Here is an 18,279-nt window from a genome sequence, read left to right on the forward strand (position 1 = left end):
TGCAACCAGGATTTGTGAAAGTGAATGCTGGCAGAGCAACAAAGCCATGTAATGGACAACAAGGGTGCAGTTGGAGTGGGGTGGTTTGTCAATCATTGTGAAGATCATGAAGATTTTAAAGGGGTGCCGATAGTGGTGTTTGAAGGAATGATATATCTAGCTATCTCACGGGCATAATTGGTTCCTTGCATGGATTTTGCCCCCCTTGCATATGTGGCCTAGTGCAGCCTTGTTGTCGTGAGACAAGATTAAACCATGTTGAACACTTTTTTGGTTGTCCACATTGCATTAGGATGTCGTTTGATATATGTTGTTTGGTTGGCAACACTTATGGCTATGAAGATGCAATGCCTGGCGTTTGGTTGCTCCCGACCTAATGTTATACCCACCCCTTCTCACTAGTGCTGACCTTGCCACAAAGTAAACTACGAAGGTAGTGCAAAATTTACATCATTTTAGTCCTAACTACTAACAAATGACAGTTCGTCCTAACTACTAACAATGACATTACAAAATTAACAGTTGTATGACTCAATGGGGGGAAGTTCACCAATGATAATCATGGGGAAATTGACCATTCTCTTCTTCTTCTATCCTTGTATTACCTCTGTTAGCTCACATTACGTGAGCCTACTCCAATCTTTTGTTGTGCCAATCTTCATTTTCATCTGACTCCACACCATGATCGGACTCAACATATTCATCCTCCGGCACATACTCATCAAGACCCAAGTCTAAGATGCAGTAATGAAGAATACAACATGCAAGAACAAGCTTAAATTGAATGGAAAAGGGGTGGAATGCCTTATGATCAAGGATCTTAAATCTATTCTTCAAAGCACTAAATGTCCTCACAATTGTAACAATAAGGCTAGAGTGTATGCACTTGATCAATTCAGCGGCAACCTTAGGCTAGTTCCTAGAAAAGAACTCGTTGAGATGGTACTTGTTTTTCCTGAAGGGTGGAAAACCCACATGCATATCCAGCCAAACTTACCATCAGTTATAATGACCCCATCAGGTCAAGTCATGCTGTCAGTAAGAATGTTAGCACCATGGACTAATCATTCCCAACCAGCTATCTTGTGTAGTGCTTTCTAGCTGAGTACAATCTATTGCATCAATACAATCCCGTCATGGCATGAAAAAACTAATATGGCTCACAACGGTACAAACATGTCATGTCATGAACTAACAGTTAGTATTGCTCACATCAAAATATGGACACCATATATAGCTCATGCGTATCACAAAGGAGTTTGACCAGTGGTTGCCGTAATCATCTCTCCTCCAAGCTCTCTAATCACATACAACACTTGCCTCAAATATTGGGAAATTGTATCAATGGATCTCTTCAATGTGTTGTGAATCACTCTGAACCTCTGGTTATGACCTACAACATGAAAGAATGTTGTTACTTGCTCTTACACAGAGGTGTGGATGCTATCTTGTAGCAACCCCTTCGCCCTAAGCATCTCCAAAATCTTGGAAAATGGGGTTGTCTAATTTCAAGCATGTTCACAACCTCTACATCATTATGCTTGTTCGGTTCTACAAATAGGATTTCATAAGTTGGCGGTTTTTGGTTATCATTTATAAAAATCCATCATCAAATGAGTCATAAAGATGCATCACAATGAAACTACAATCCTAAAATGCATATGCCGCAAGAAAAACCTGCAAATTTGGGTTCGGACTTCGGTCGAACAGTTAGTGGGCATGTCCGACACCGGAGATGCCTGACATTGTCTACGATTGCTGGAGTTGTGGTGACTCGTACACCGACACTGGGGAGGCGTCCTCTTCTACCTGTGTGAAGTCATCCAGGATGCCACCCCCGCATCACGAAGGTAGAACAATGTCAGGCATGGGAGTGGTGGTGGGCGCCAGAGCTAACGCGATGAACTCAATCTGGATGGTGCCCTTCTATCTTCTTAGAAACTTCCTTCTCCTACTTCTCGCGGGCGCCGCTCCGTCCGGGTGACGGCCCTCGCCTTATTCACCATAGTAGGGACCCCAAAGGAATCCGCAGAGCCTTCCTCAATGGCGCGACAGGAAGTTGACAGCTAGGACGGAGGAGGAGGTCGGCGGTGTAGACGCGAACCAAGGGCAATGACGCGGATGCGAGAAACGGAGTGCATGCATGAGGGGGAGGGCGGCCAATTTGGTTGATTTGATCAATTTGAATGGATTTGAGGTGTCTCTAACCCGTCGGATCTGATCTGACATTAAAATTCAAAAAAACCATTTTTTTTGTGATGCAAGATGTTCAAATGCATGATGTTTGTGCAAAATTTCATGAAGTTTTGACATTCGAGGAGCTCGTGGCGGAAAAAAACAAAATTCGGGCATGTGAGAAACATTTAAGAATATCAGTTCATGCATGATTTTGTCTTTTTTGCCGCGTGCTCCTCGAATGTACAATTTCATAAAATTTTGCACGAACATCACACACATGCGCATCTTGCTTGTAAAAAATCACATTTTGATTTTTTTTTTTGTAATTGCGTTACTGTTTACGGGGAGCCTGGGCACCGAAGTGGATTATCGTTAGAGATGCTCTAACACCCTTCAACGGCCGGCCGGCCAGCCGGCCAAACGGCAGCTTAATTAATTTAGTCTTCTTGTGTTGCACTAAACTTTCGAAGAAAAACTGCATCGAGCTCCCATCTGTTGACTGTCGACACCGTTGCCTCCAACGCCCCATCGGAGCTACCCAAAACTAAGAAAACAAAACGTGTGTCCTCATCCTCTTTCCCCACGCAGCAGCCACAGGCCTACAAATACTAACACCGTAAGGCACAACCACACACACACACACCATCGGCATCCACCAATCTTCTACGTACACTCACTAGTCAAGCAATCAAGCCTAACAGGTTAGCTATCTCAGCTTCATCTCTTACTACTCCGATCGTTCTATGTTACTCTAAGCGTTCGTAACTCTTGACCGGTTCTCTTGTGTTGCAAATAGGCAATGGAAGCGGGGGGAGCGACGGCCGGTGTCGGCGCCGAGAAGAATTCGTGGCCGGAGGTGGTGGGCTTGTCGTCCGAGGAGGCCAAGAAGAAGATCACAGAGCACAAGCCGGACGCCAGCGTCCACGTCGTTCCGGCCGACTCCTTCGTCACCATGGATTACAACACCGGCCGAGTCAGGGTGTTCGTCGACTCCAACGACAAGGTCACGAAAGCTCCCAGGATTGGCTAGCTTAGCCGGGCTCATCCTTACGTTTGTACCAATAAACGAGGACGTAATTCTGTCTAGCTGTACTTTGCAAGCGTGTGTACTGATATGTGTTGTTGTCGATAGCATAGGTGCGTTGTGTGTTATTGTCTTTTACTTCTTTTTATTTATATAAAATATAAAACATGGTGTGTTACTGTCTGGTTGGTTTCTGGAACAAGTCAGACCCCTTCTCATGTTATCTTATAAATTTGGGACAACTATTTTCGCATTCGATGTTCTTTTGTAAGCAATCTGCGACGGCCCCCTTTTCTCTCCAATATTTTTTTATTGAAAGAGTAGGACTAAAAGACCATGTCCAGCAGATCCCATTTTTCCAATATTGTTTTGGCTGATCACAAGAAAAAAGCCCAAATCCATCATTGAAAACGGTAATTCGACTAGATTCTGAGATGATACTTGGTAAGGGAAAACACCTTTAGCCACACAATATTCGTCTCTTCGTAATATTGTACAGCATAAAGAGGCTTACGCTGCTACAGTATTACAGTCTAATCCTCTAAATATTCAATTTCGAAGATCTTTAGTAGGAGATCTATGGGAAGCATGGCTACATTTGGTGCGAAAGTTGATGGACGTTCACCTCTCTGATGAGCCTGATAGTATTCACTAGAGATTAACTACAAACGGAATCTTCTCAGTGAAATCTATATATGTAGATTTAATTGACTCGGGTCCAATTTCGGAATCGATACATATTTGAAAGATCAAAGAGTCTTCATGTGGTTTGTTCACAAGGAGGTGATTCTGACTAAGAATAACCTAGCAAAGCGTAATTGGGAGGGTAGTCAATGATATTGCTTTTGTGATCAAGATGAAACTATCAAACGTCTCTTTCTCGATTGTCCACTGGCTAAAATATTATGGCGCTCAATTTATATGGCCTTTAATATCACCCTAAATGGAGTAGAACCAAATATTACGAGACATATTCGGATAGGAGTATGCCCATTACTTTGGCCTATATGGAACTACAGAAATGATGTGGTTTTTAACAGACAAATTAAATTATATAATTTTTTTGCAGGTTACCTACAGGGACACAGCTTGGATCTGTACGTGGTCATTACTCACTCCTTCAGAAGTCAGGGAGCCTTTGGTTGCTGGGTCTACCCAATGGGAGATAGTAGCTCAGGATATCTACAACTGGTTTGGATGGTGGTTCAATAATAGGCTAGGAGTTTAGTCATCTCGTCCTATTTTCACCGGTTGCGAGCTCGTACTGGACCGCTGACCTTTTAGACACTTTCCTTAATAAAAGGGTTGCATGCATCACTCTGATGCTGGGGTGATCCTCCTTTTCTGAAAAAATAGGGAGGAGTTGGCTCTCTCCTAATTAGGGATGCAGATGCGGGTGCTGCTAGTCCCACATAACATGCTAAGTTAGTTCAAAATAAACTGATAGCTCTATCGTATTTTTTAACATCAATACAGACACAAGCGCTCATATACACGCGCATACACTCACCTCTATGAACGCACACACGCACACCCTACCTCTATGAGCACCTCCGAAAGACTGAGCCGGCATATCATCTTGAGATTTTCAAAGTCACCATAGGCGGCTCGTCATCGACGGGAACGTCTCCTCCCACTGAATGTGCATCGCCGAAAATCCTGAAATAAATCCAAGAATAAATGCGAGCATCAGAATTTGAACCCTGATGGGCAGGGAATACCACAGTCCCTCTAACCATCCAACCACATGTTGGTTCGCAATAGCTCTATCGTATTGAAGGGTTGGGATTCTGCAAAGCTGAATGTGGGATGGGTCAGGCGCCGCTCTGCAACCCTACTCCCAATACACTCCTTGATACATGGAATGTCAGCACTTGCTCGTTTTGCGCCTCTCATTTTTTGCGACCTTCCATTTCCCTCTGCCGATTTCGCCGCACGTCCTGGCACCATCGATGAGGTGCCCGGGACCGCTGCTGCACCACTGTCAAAGGAGGCACTGATTCCCTTTGTCCCGTGTGCCGCCCCACCCCTACAACCTACCTTCTCATCCACCCTCAGCTGGGGGTGCCACCCGACACACTCCTTGCCGCCATCGGCATTGTGGGAGAGGAGGGAGGTGCCGCCCTATGTCGACAGATAAGGCGTGGCATCCGCAGACGCGACACCGGCGGCCTACTTCATGGCAACATCGTAGGCATCCTTGGCAACACCTTCGGTCTTCCCCACCTTCTTCAAGGCCGCCAATGACTTATTAGCTTTTACATGCAAGCTTATAAGTGGGTTTCATTTTCTATGGAAATGGAACTGGGGCAGGTGCTCTTTTCATCTAAAAAAATTAGTTTTATAATTTTTTAATATATAGCCAACAATAATATATCAACTTGATGAACGACTCGGTAGGCAAAGATGATAATTCTTTGTCCACTCGGCCTGTCGAGGTTGATGATGTTGTCACTGAGATTGCTCATACAAAACTGAAGAAACAGGCAAGGTCGGGCAACTACTCCACACGGGAGAACACTACATTGGTTATGTTGATACGTCCATTTTGCATCATGTTTTCATACTGTTATTTACAATATTTTTATGCATAATAATTCTTTGTGGAGTAATCCTAATGTATTTTCTCTCTTAATATGGAAGGTTTACACAAAGAGGGGGATGCCGACAGCTGGAATTCTGGACCTGAAAAAGCTATGCCAGAGTTACTTGTTTTCCACATCTCCAAATGAGCTGAAAATTAACGGCGAATTATTTTGGAATATATAAAAAATACTAGAGCAAATAACTATCATAGGGGGCCACCTGGTGAGAACAAGACACCAGGGCGTGCCAGGCCCCCCAGGCGTGCCCTGGTGGGTTGTGCTAAGCCCAGCCTACCTCCGGTGCCCATCTTCTGGTATATAGGTCATTTTGACCTAGAAAAAAATCAGGGGAGGACTTTCGGGATGGAGTGTCGTCGTCTTGATGCGGAACTTGTGCAGGAGCACTTTTGCCCTCCGGCAAAGCGATTCCGCCGGGGGAACTTTCCTCCCGGAGGGGGAAATCGAAGCCATCGTCATCAGCAACAACCCTCTCATCTTTGGGAGGCCAATCTCCATCAACATCTTCAACAACACCATCTCCTCTCAACCTAGTTCATCTCTTGTGTTCAATCTTTGTACCGGAACCTCAGATTGGTACATGTGGGTGACTAGTAGTGTTGATTACATCTTGTAGTTGATTACTATATGGTTTATTTGGTGGAAGATTATATGTTCAGATCCATTATGCTATTTAATACCCCTCTGATCTTGAGTATGATTATAATTTGTGAGTCATTACTTTAGTTCTTGAGGTCACGGGAGAAGTCACGTTGCAAGTAATCATGTGAACTTGATATGTGTTCGATATTTTGATGATATGTATGTTGTGATTCCCTTAGTGGTGTCATGTGAACGTCGACTACATGGCACTTCACCATATTTGGGCCTAAGGGAATGCATTGTGGAGTAGTTATTAGATGATGGGTTGCTAGAGTGACAGAAGCTTGAACGCTAGTTTATGCGCTACTTCACAAGGGACCGATTTGGATCCAAAAGTTTAATGCTATGGTTAGATTTTATCTTAATACTTTTCTCGTAGTTGCGGATGCTTGCGAAGGGGTTAATCATAAGTAGGAGGTTTGTTCAAGTAAGGACAACACCAAAGCACCGGTCCACCCACATATCAAATTATCAAAGTAGCGAACACGGATCAAATTAACCAATATGATGAAAGTGATATGGTGAAATCCCCGTGTACCCTCAAGAACGTTTTGCTTATCATAAGAGACCGTTTTGGCCTATCCTTTGCCAAAAATGGATTGGGCTACCTTGCTGCACTTTATTTACTGTTACGGTTACTTGCTCGTCACAAACTCTCTTACTATCAAACTACCTATTACCGATAATTTCAGTGCTTGCAGAAAATACCTTGCTGAAAACCACTTGCCATTTCCTTCTAGTCCTTGTTGGGTTCGACACTCTTACTTATCGAAAGGACTACGATTGCTCCCCTATACTTGTGGGTTATCAAGACTCTTTTTGGGTGCCTTTGCCGGGGAGTGAAGCGCTCTCGTTAAGTGGAAATTGGTAAGGAAAAATTATTACTACGTGCTGAAATTTATTGTCACTTGCTATGATGGAAAACCATCCTTTGAGGGGTTTGTTTGGGGTATCTTCACCTCGATTGGAACCACAATTAGTTGCCACTCAACCTACTGCACCTACTGAAAATATTGGTTATGAAACTCCTTCGGGTATGATAGAACAACTGCTAGCTAATCCTTATGCAGGATGTGGAACTGAACATCCTGATATGCACTTGATCTATGTGGATGAAATTTGTGGATTATTTAAGCTTGCAGGTTTGCGCAGAGATGAAGCTAAGAAGAAGGTTTTCCCTTTATCTTTGAAGGGAAAAGCATTGACATGGTATAGGCTATGCGGTGATATTGGATCTTGGAACTGGAATCGATTGAAATTGGAATTTCATCCAAAAAATTTATCCTATGCATCTAGTTCATCGTGATCGGAGTTATATATATATTTTTTTTGGCCTCGTGAAGGAGAAAGTGTCGGTCTATCTTGGGGGACGCTTAATTCAATGTTATATTCATGCCCCAATGATGAGCTCTCAAGAGAAATTATTATTCAGAACTTTTATGCTTGGACTTCTCGTGATTATCAATCCATGCACGATACTTCTTGTACTGGTCCTTTTATGAAGAAGACTATTGAATTCAGGTGGGATCTTTTAGAAAGAATTAAACACAACTCTGAAGATTGGGAACTCAACGAAGGTAAAGAGTCAGGTATTAAGCTTAGATTTGATTGTGTTAAATCTTTCATGAATATTGATGTTTTCACAAGTTTAGCACCAAATATGGACTTGACTCTGAGATAGTAGCCTATTTTTGTGAATATTTTGCTACTCATGTTGATCTCCCTAAGGAGAAGTGGTTTAAACAACATCCCCCTCTTAAAGAAGAAATTAAAGAACCGGTAATAGCTAAAGATGAAACTATTATTTACAATGTTGATCCAGATGTGCCTACTGCTTATATTGGAAAACCACCTTTCCCTGTTAGGATAAAGGAACATGCTAATTAAGATTTCAACTGTGGTTCGCAAAAGTAATATTAAAGAACCTAAACCTTCTGAGCAAATCAAAGTAGAACCTAGTGTTGCTATGGTTAATGATCTCTTGGTAGAAAATATTGATGGGCATGTTATTTACTTCTGTGATGTAGCTGCTAGAATTGCTAAACCCGGTGAAAAAGATAAACATAGGCCTATTTTTGGCATGCCTATTGTCTCAGTTAAAATAGGAGATCATTGTTATAATGGTTTATGTGACTTAGGTGGTAGCGTGAGTGCTATTCCTTTTCCCTTATACCAAGAAATTATGGATGACATAGCACCCGCTGAAACAAAAGACATAGGTGTTACTATTAAATTTGCTAATAGAGACACTATCACACCACTTGAGATTGTTAGAGATGTTGAAGTCTTGTGTGGGAAAATAAAATACCCTACTGATTTTTTAGTTCTTGGTTCCCTACAAGACGATTTTTGTCCCATTATCTTTGGTAGACGTTTCTTGAACACCGTTAATGCTAAAATAGATTGTGAAAAACAAATTGTCGGTGTTAGCTTTGGTGATGAGTCTCATGAGTTTAATTTCTCCAAGTTTAGTAGACAACCTCATAAGAAAGAATTAGCTAGTAAGGATGAAATAATTGGTCTTGCTTCTATTGTCGTGCCTCCTACTGATCCGCTCGAACAATATTTGCTAGGCCATGAAAATGATATGCATATGCATGAAAGAAATGAAATAGATAAAAATTTCTTTGAACAACGGCCTTTACTCAAACACAATTTGCCTATTGAAACTCTAGGAGGTTCTCCTCCACCTAAGGGTGATCATGTGTTTGAATTAAAACAATTGCTTGACACTTTGAAATATGCTTATCTCGATGAGAAAAAGATATATCCTATTATTATTAGTGCTAACCTTTCGAAACATGAAGAAGAAAGATTATTGAAATTTCTGAAGAAGCACCGAGCTGCTATTGGGTATACTCTTGATGATCTTAAGGGCATTAGGCACATTCTCTATCAGCACAAGATTAATATGGAACCTGATGCTAAACCCGTTGTTGATCACCAACTACGTTTGAATCCTATGATGAAAGAAGTGGTAAGAACTGAAATATTAAAGCTTCTGGAAGCAGGTATAATCTATCTCATACTTGATAGTAGAAGGGTAAGTCATGTTCATTGTGTCCCTAAGAAGGGAGGTATTACTGTTGTTCCTAATGATAAAAATGAACTTATTCCACAAAGAACTATCACTGGCTACAGAATGGTAATTGATTTCAGAAAGCTAAATAAAGAAACTAGAAAAGGTCATTACCCTCTGCCTTTTATCGATCAAATGCTAGAAATACTATCTAAGCACACACATTTTTGTTTTCTTGATGAATATTCTGGTTTTTCTCAAATACCTGTTTCACAACCTGATTAAGAGAAAACCACCTTTACTTTCCCATTTGGAACTTATGCTTATAGACGTATGCCTTTTGGTTTATGCAATTCACCTACTACCTTTCAAATATATTCTCTGATTTTTGTGAAAAGATTGTTGAGGTTTTCATGAATGTTTTTTCTGTTTATGGAACTTCTTTTGAAGATTGCTTAAGCAACCTTGATCGAATTTTGCAGAGATGTGAGCAAACTAATCTTGTCTTGAATTGGGAGAAGTGCTACTTTAAGGTTAATGAAGGTATTGTCTTGGGGCATAAAATTTCTAAACGAGGTATTGAGGTGGATAAAGCTAAAGTTGATGCAATTGAGAAAATGCCATGTCCTAAAAATATTAAATGCATTCATAGTTTTCTTTGTCATGTTGGTTTCAATAGGAGGTTTTAAAGACTTCTATAAAATTTCTAGGCCTCTTACAAATCTTTTACAGAAGGATTTTCCATTTGTTTTTTATGATGATTGTGTATAAGCCTTCTAAATAGTTAAGAATGCCTTAACTTCTACACCTATTGTTCAACCACCTGGTTGGAACTTGCCTTTTGAAATTATGTGTGATGCTAGTGATTATGGTGTTGGTGATGTTCTAGGACAAAGAGTTTATAAGAAATTAAATGTTCTTCATTATGCTAGCAAAACTCTAGACAATGCCCAACAAAATTATGCTACTACTGAAAAAGAATTTTTTTTAGCAGTTACATTGTTGATTCCAAAGTAATTGTTCAAACTGATCATGCTTCTATAAAATATCTTATGGAAAAGAAAGATGCTAAACCTATACTCATTAGGTGGGTTCTTTTGCTAAAAGAATTTGATTTATATATTACTGATAGAAAAGGAGCTGAGAACCCCGTAGCTGATAACATGTCTAGGTTAGAAAATATTCTTGATGATCCACTACCTATTGATGATAGTTTTCCTGATGAACAACTAGCTGCAATAAATGTTTCTAACAACACTCCTTGGTATGCTAACTATGCTAATTATATTGTTGCTAAATACATACCACCTAGTTTCACATACCAACAAAAGAAAAAAAATTCTTTGATGATTTAAGACATTACTTTTGGGATGACCACATATTTACAAACAAGGAGGAGATGATATTATTAGACGTTGTGTGACTGAGCATGAACAGGAACAAAACCTACGGAAATGTCATTCCGAAGCTTATGGAGGACATCATGCGGGAGAAAAAACTGCTCACTCGGTATTGCAATCTAGTTTTTATTGGCCTACTCTCTTCAAAGATGTCGTAAGTTTGTTTCATCTTGTGATGAATGTCAAAGAATTGGTAATATCGGTAAGCGTCAAGAAAGGACTATGAATTATTCATTTGATGTTTGGGGTTTTCTTCCTTGCTTGCAGAAAATACCTTCCTGAAAACCACTTGTCATTTCCTTCTACTCCTCGTTGGGTTCGACACTCTTACTTATCAAAAGGACTACGATTGATCCGCTATACTTGTGGGTCATCACATGTCATGGGAGAGTGTGAGCATTGATCGGGTAGTAGGGTCCGATCAAAATATGAAGACATATCGGATGCACATTGTAAAGCACTTTATCACAATGTGTCGGTTCCCTCCGACCGGTCAGTAAATTCACATAATCACATAGAAGCACAATTCATGTATGTCACAATCAGTGGGAAGGTTGTGTGGTCCAAGTGGAGCGTGCCAAGCCTAGTGGAATGATAGAGGATATGTTGGTGAGTATTTTTGTTCTTACTTTGTCCCTCTACAGAAATTTTCCTATGAAATGTTTGAACCCAACTTGCTAATGATTTGTTTAACTTGACAGTTCAACTATAGGAATGAGTTTTACGAACAAATGTATCCAAAATACAAGTCATTTGGCATGATCCATTGCTGGGCGTCGCTCCAGAACCATGAGAAGTGGGAATATAGGAACAATGAAAGATTCCAACCTACGAAGATGGCTAAACCATCATGGGCTCTGGATGTTGACAATAATGATAATGCATGTGATGCCCTTGATAGTCCCAAACTTTAGTCCCAACTCGACGGCGACTACCAAAGTCAACATGCCATCAGGAGGAGAGGTGAGAAAGATAAGCAAAAGAATGGAGGAGATGCAGTTGTGTTCAAAAAGGCGGTCGAAGAGATAATAGCAAAAAAGGAGTTGGAGTTAGAGAAAAAACAAGAGAATGAGTCGAGGTGGTTGGAGATCAAGGCAATGGAGGAGCCCAAAGTTGCATGTGAGGAATGCAAGTCAGCAATTGAAGAAGAGAAGTTGAGAGTCCTTGCGCCTGGATCTTTGAGGGCAAGGCGTGCAATGAGCTGCAGGTGGCCAACAGGATCATCGACAAGGCTTGCTGCTGGCTGCATGCTGGATTGCTGGCTTGGCGCCAATGAACAAGTTTTTTGATTCACCTTGAGTTCTCACGGTAGTGCCGGATACACTTGTGCTTGGCTGTCAGCACCAGCAAGCTATGTGTGAGTGTGCGTTTGTAATTGTTACTGTAACCCATCTCCTTCATCAATGAAAATCAGCATCTAGCTGCTTTTTGTCAGAAAAAGAGTCCTTGCGCACGAAGTGAATCCGAAGAAGATAGATCAAGAATGCAAGATCATGTTCATGACTCTTGTTGTGGAGCCCCAGTAAGTTGTTATTAGGGAAGGTTTTTTGGCAAGCCCCGATAAATGGTTATTAGGGGAGTGTAATCGCGAGAGCCGGTAAGGATACGCTTACCCCTTTCAAAACCGACCAGTAGTATCATGCTTACGATCTGTTTTTTTTTTATCTTTTGACAGTGATTCATTTGACATCTATCACCAGTTCTTTTTAGTTTCTGGGCAGCTTCTAGGTCTTAGTTAGAAAAGAACTTGAAACCTTCAAGATTTCCGATTAACTAAATTCACAACTTTCCCATTTGGCCCCTCCACCGAATTGTTATTCAAATAACACCGCAACACAAGTTTCTTATATAGGGGAGAAATGTTGATTAGCGACATTTTTATACACAATATTATACACTATTGGTTCAAAAAATATAGTCCACACAGGGTTTTTTTCAAAAGTCAAACTTCGTAAACTTTTGCCAAGTTTATCGAGGTAGATATCAACATTTTTAATATCATAATTAGATACATTATAAGATATATTTTATATTGTATTTATTTGACATTGTGGACGTGGTATTTTTCTCAACAATTTTTTATCAAATTCTAAGAGGCCTTACTTTCTATTAAAAAAAATTGTGCATTATATCATGAAACAAAGGGAGTATTATAGTGAGATAAAAAGAACATGTATTCTCCTTTGGGAAATTATGAATGACTATTTTTTTCTCGGATTTTTGAGTTCCGGAAAGTCGATGTGTCCACAAACATGAAAAACACGCAATTATGCCTTCTACTATAGTTGTTAATTATGTTCGTGTGGTTGCATCACCTTGATATATCGACTGAATGAAGATGTCCCTTATTGAAAATGTTGTTAATTATGTCAGTCCAATAAATATTGAATATTGCCTAAAATTGATGAGAAATAAGCATGAAAACATCAAAAGTTGTAGATGCATTGTGGACGTATGCTACGTCCTAAACATTTTTTTATACATTTTTTAGTTTTCATGTCACACTGCTATTAAATATGAAATTTTCATTTTTATTTATGTAATAACATTTCCTATATACCTAAGAGAATAATTCAACTAACTTATTTATCTCAACATGCAAGTATGCCACATCATCATACAATTATGGATGGGATAATACCCACCTCAACATGCAAAAGACCCACCACCATATGCTACCATGCATGAGATTTTTTTACTCTGTTATTCTATTTATATTTAATAAATACTCTGATAATACCCACCTCAATATGAGATTTTTTTTACAACTATACATAATTAACTACAAAACGTGCGTGTGCATTTTTTGTAAATCAAAATATTTATCATTAAAATATATTGCAACCGATTACAGCAGCAATGCGTGATGTATCATCTGGTTAATAAAATGTCACAAGATGAGTCTATGTCTAATTAATTTGTTCTTTCATGAGGAACAGGTATATTTGTTAAATAAAAAATCCGAGAAAATTTAGAACATAGTTTTACATCAAAACAGGGCTTGTGGCGGAAGGGCCCGCCTAGGGCAGGTGGCACAGACCCATGCGTTCTAGCAACCTAGGGCTAGAGCACGCCCTCGCTATGTGTTGGGGCCACATGGTGCCTCTGCATGAGGGTTTAGTCCCGTTGGCTCATGAATACCTCAAAACTCACCTCTAAATTATCGTGTAATTTTTGGTCACGCCCATATCGCGATCCGAGGGGATAAAAAATCTCCAGCCATGTTTCGGTACTCTGTGGTAGAGGCATCATCGCCTTCTACATCAATGTCAAACTCCTCTACTCCTGTCATGAGATGTGAATAGTCCATCCCCTAGACTACGGGTTTATGACAATATGTATATAGCATCTTCTCCCCATTGCTTCAGCATAGCGATCGCATGAGCTGATGTACATGATTACGATCTATTCGAAGTAACCCGTGGAAAATCTTTATGTTAGTGATAAATTACTTCTTTAGAATTATATTAGACATGTTACTTTTCATGCTTTATAGATGTATGTTGCTCTTTAATTCATTAGTCTAATCATTGGTCGATTTAGACGAAAAATAAAATAAATAAAGCTAGTGGTGTGCATCAGATGGAGTAGATTCCTACAGGTGAAGCTTTGCTGAAAATAAGAGAGAAAATAATGAAACGGGTCTGCAAAATCTGGGTGTGCTACTAAGAGCAACTCTAGCAGACCCCGCAAAACGCCCTGCCCGCAAAAATTTCGGCGAGTATGCGGGCTCGCCCCAATTTTCCGGCCAGAACAGAGCACGCATACTCGCCCAGCCCGCAAATTTTTTTGCCGCAGCCCGCAAACCGCACACCCTAAGCAGTATAACTGCGGTTCTCCGACCCTTTTGCGGGTCCAAACCCTATCCCCCGCCGCCGTGAGCCACCCGATTCCCCTTTCCCCTCTCCCAATTTCTCGCCACCGGCGACCACCCGCCCCGCTTCCAGCCACCATGTGGGGGCGAATGTGGAGCTCCGGACACGGCTCCGACAGCAGATCCGGCTGTGAGCGCGACCCGGAGCGCGAGTGGCGCGTCCAGGTGGACGGCGCGAGGAAGCGCGGCGCCCGGAGGTGGACCAACCGCGGGATGTCGCCGCCGGCGAGCTTCAACTGCCGCGAGACGGAGGAGTACGGCCGCTGTAGCGCGTCCTTCTCCTCCGCGAGATCTTCCTACGCCGGATCCTCCTCGTCCTCCGGCGCGGGCTTCCTCCCCGTGAGAGGGAGTGGTCGGACGATGAGGAGGAGCCGGAGCCTCCGGCGCCATTTGCCTTCGTCCCGGTGAAGGAGGAGCCCGAGGAGCCCGCTCCGCTCGGCCGCCGCGGAGTTGTCGGGCCCGAGGACTATGTCGCGGACTTCGACGCCGTCGCCGCCGCCGTCGCCGAGCGGAGCGTGCGAGAGGAGGAGCGTCGGCGCCATGCGGAGGAGCTCAAAGCCCTCCAGTGGCGGCAGGCGGTCGCCGCCAACGAGAAGGCTGAGGAGTGGCGCCGCATCCGCGCGGAGCAGGCGGCGAAGTACATCGACCTGTGCAGCTCCGGCGAGGAGGATTGAGCGTCCGGCTCTTCCACGGCGTCGTCCATTTGCCGCGACCTCGCCGCCGTCAGATCCGACCCCTCTATTACTAGTTTAATATGGTATGTAGTATAACTATGCTTGTAGTTTGTTTATCATGTAATGAACTATGTAGTATGTGATAAACTATGTTTGTGCAATTTTTTTCGCGAAAGTGTTTTTTCAAATTATGCAGGTTTTGATACGGGTTCTTTTCGACCGCGCATGTTTTCGACCCGCAAACATGATCTTTTTGAAACCGCAAACGTGTTTTGCGGGTCGAATTTTTGCGGGGTCTGCTAGAATTGCTCTAATACGGGAAGAAGAACATTATGCCGGTGCCTCCCATTTTTCGATTTGAGTCGGCCCATGTCTGTTTCGAAGCTACTCCACATCACATAGGGGATAGATAGATATAAGCCAGTCGAAGGTTTGTAGCTCCGGTGTTATTTCAGGCATACGCAAGGTGAGTCGCCTCGCTTTTTCTCCAATGTAAAAAAGCTTCAAGGTTTGCGTTGGTCAAACATCGCCGCATCACTTCTACAAAAGCACGAGAAAACGCAAGTGCAGGTAATCGATATACGAACGCTCATAGGAGTATATTACAGTAAGAAGATAAACGAAGAGTACAGAGCCACACGCTCCGAGTCTGAGGACAAGACAAGAAACACCACGCGCCGAACACAACCAAACAAACACATCACGAGACGAGATCCACAGCACCAAAAACACAACCAAGCGCCGCAGCAGCTTCTGCCCGTTGGGGAGCGCCATGCATGTGCACGCGTGTCACACACAGTGGCGCATCCGCTCGCCGCTGGTCCACCGTGCCGGCCGGCATGGTCAGCGGCTGCCTGCGTGCCCCGGTGGGTGACCCCCACGCGCGTACGGACGTCCGCGCTGAGCTGCTCACGTTCACGTAGTACACACACAGCTACCTACCTACCATGATCCAGGACCCGTTGGAATCCTAGGCTTCTTCGTTTGGTCGGCCTCGTCGGCAGGCTAGGCGGCCATGGCGGGCTGCGGCGGCGGCGGCGCCGCCCAGATCTGCGCGTTCTTGACCTTGGAGACGCTGGCGAGCACGCCGAGCGGGGTCACGTCGCCCACCACCGTCACCTTCTTCGCCGCGAAGTCGATGCTGAACGTCCGAACACCTTCAGAAACAGACGCAGCTTGGTTATATGTATCTGCAATTTTACTGAACCTGAAGAGAAAGTTTACGGTGCTCACCTTCCATCTTGGCAAGGTGCTTCTTCACCTTGCCGACGCACGCTTTGCAGTGCAGGGACACCTTCAATACCACCACCTGCAACGATGACCAGCAAGTTAATTAAGGACAGAGCTTAATCGCTTCAGAGCAACCACATGATGTGCCGGCTTTCAACACTTTGAACCAAAAGAAGCGAAGATGCAACTCTGGAAGCAAGCTAGAAGAAGCAGTGTATACACAAACCGTGAATCTGTTTTGGAATACGTGTCCAGCAAATTAATCAATCATTTCCACACAAAAGACACTGTCTACAAGTACTTGTCATCATTGTATTTCCGCATCTTCGGCTTAAAGTTCAGATATCCAAATGAAATCACCCAATAAAATTAAGTACTCCTCTCCGGGTCTAACGCTGATATGATTACTGATGATTGCACCATCTCTACCTACTCTGTATATTCCTCTATCTTCTCTTTTTCTTATGAGGTATCAAGACGAGTGGAATCAAATCTTCAGAACGCAAGTGGTACGGCAAATAATCAGCGATGATTCACAACAGAACTGGAGAGTATCCTCACCTGCTCCTGCGTGTTGGTGCTCGTGTTCTTCACATCAGCAGCAGCAGCCGGCTCCTCCCTTCTGACATCACCACCACCCGGGGCAGCGGCCGGAGGCGGCGCCGCAGCCGTGGCCACCTCCTGGATCTCGTCGACGGCGGCACAGCCGCTGAGCAGGAACCTTGTTGACCCGGCCGGGCTGGCGAGCTCGCCATTGGCAACGCCAGCCCTGTGGTGGTGGTGGTGCTGCTGCCCTTTCCTGCCGTCCTGCCTGTGGGCTCTGGGCTCGGCGGGGACCTGGAAGAGCGGGCTGGCGCCGGCCTTCTGCGGCCGGAAGATGGGCTGGCGCTCCAGGCTGGGGCATATGGCGGTGGACGCCGGCGACGAGCACGAGAGGCTCCTCATGTCCTTGAAGAGCAGGGGAGCCATGGCGTGGCAGCGTGCAGCAGTGTCACCAGTCCAGCCCAGTTCAGTGGCAAGCAGCGCTGAGCTGAGCTATTTTGGATATGGTGGTGGCGCAGTGCAGTGTGCTGAGTGCAGCGGTGGTGCAAGGGAAAATGGTTTTATAGGAGGCCCTGCCACGCTGCTCCTGAGCTGCTCACATGGTGGATTGGCTGCTCCGGAGTTTTATTGCGCGGCAGAAAGAGAGAGAGAGAGAGCGGTGAGAAAGTCGTGGGCGCGGCTCAGGCTTTCGGCTACGATTGCCGTGTTGATGGCTCACAAGCTTCAGTCGTACTGCTTCTCTCTGCATGCAGCAGTGGCGTCTGCATTTCCACCACGGAATGCCGTACCGCTATCGGCGAGTTAATATGGCGGTTGAGAGTGCTTGAGTTTGATGTAACGAGCAGTGAAAAAGTTCATTTTAAACCTTAAACTTGTAGAGCTTAGCTAAATCGAACCTTGAACTCTTAATCCCGGTTGTTGGCACACTAAACTTATCAATTCCGGTCCAAATCGAACCCTGGAGCTGTTTTTACGTCGGGAAAAAATATATCCCAAATGGGATAATTTGCCACTCTCACTGACTGACTTGGTCCACCTGTCATACTTATCTTCCACCTCAATTTCTGTCCTAATCCTGTACAGGCTACTAAA

At 43.4% G+C, this 18,279-nt stretch overlaps 1 protein-coding gene across 1 annotated transcript; it reads right to left on the reverse strand.

Moving 5' to 3' along the window:
• Window positions 1–15,971: 15,971 nt before the first annotated feature.
• Window positions 15,972–17,882, reverse strand: LOC123113968 (protein SODIUM POTASSIUM ROOT DEFECTIVE 2). The gene is made up of 3 exons (XM_044535309.1): window positions 17,206–17,882; window positions 16,648–16,723; window positions 15,972–16,571 (listed from the first exon to the last, which is right to left on the reverse strand). The coding sequence occupies exons 1-3, from the start codon at window positions 17,611–17,613 to the stop codon at window positions 16,420–16,422; spliced, it is 636 nt and encodes a 211-aa protein (XP_044391244.1). The 5' UTR covers window positions 17,614–17,882; the 3' UTR covers window positions 15,972–16,419.
• Between the last annotated feature and the right edge of the window lie 397 nt (window positions 17,883–18,279).

The sequence above is a fragment of the Triticum aestivum genome, chromosome 5B, assembly GCF_018294505.1.
Source record: "Triticum aestivum cultivar Chinese Spring chromosome 5B, IWGSC CS RefSeq v2.1, whole genome shotgun sequence".
NCBI classification, from domain to species: domain Eukaryota; kingdom Viridiplantae; phylum Streptophyta; class Magnoliopsida; order Poales; family Poaceae; genus Triticum; species Triticum aestivum.

Bases quoted from the DNA above. Each gene is read 5' to 3' on its own strand.
- LOC123113968 (XM_044535309.1), bottom strand. From the start codon at position 17,613: ATGGCTCCCCTGCTCTTCAAGGACATGAGGAGCCTCTCGTGCTCGTCG. The intron at 16,724-17,205 runs GTGAGGATACTC...TCATCGTTGCAG, and splicing joins GCACCAACACGCAGGAGCAG to GTGGTGGTATTGAAGGTGTC. The intron at 16,572-16,647 runs GTGAGCACCGTA...CTGTTTCTGAAG, and splicing joins GCACCTTGCCAAGATGGAAG to GTGTTCGGACGTTCAGCATC.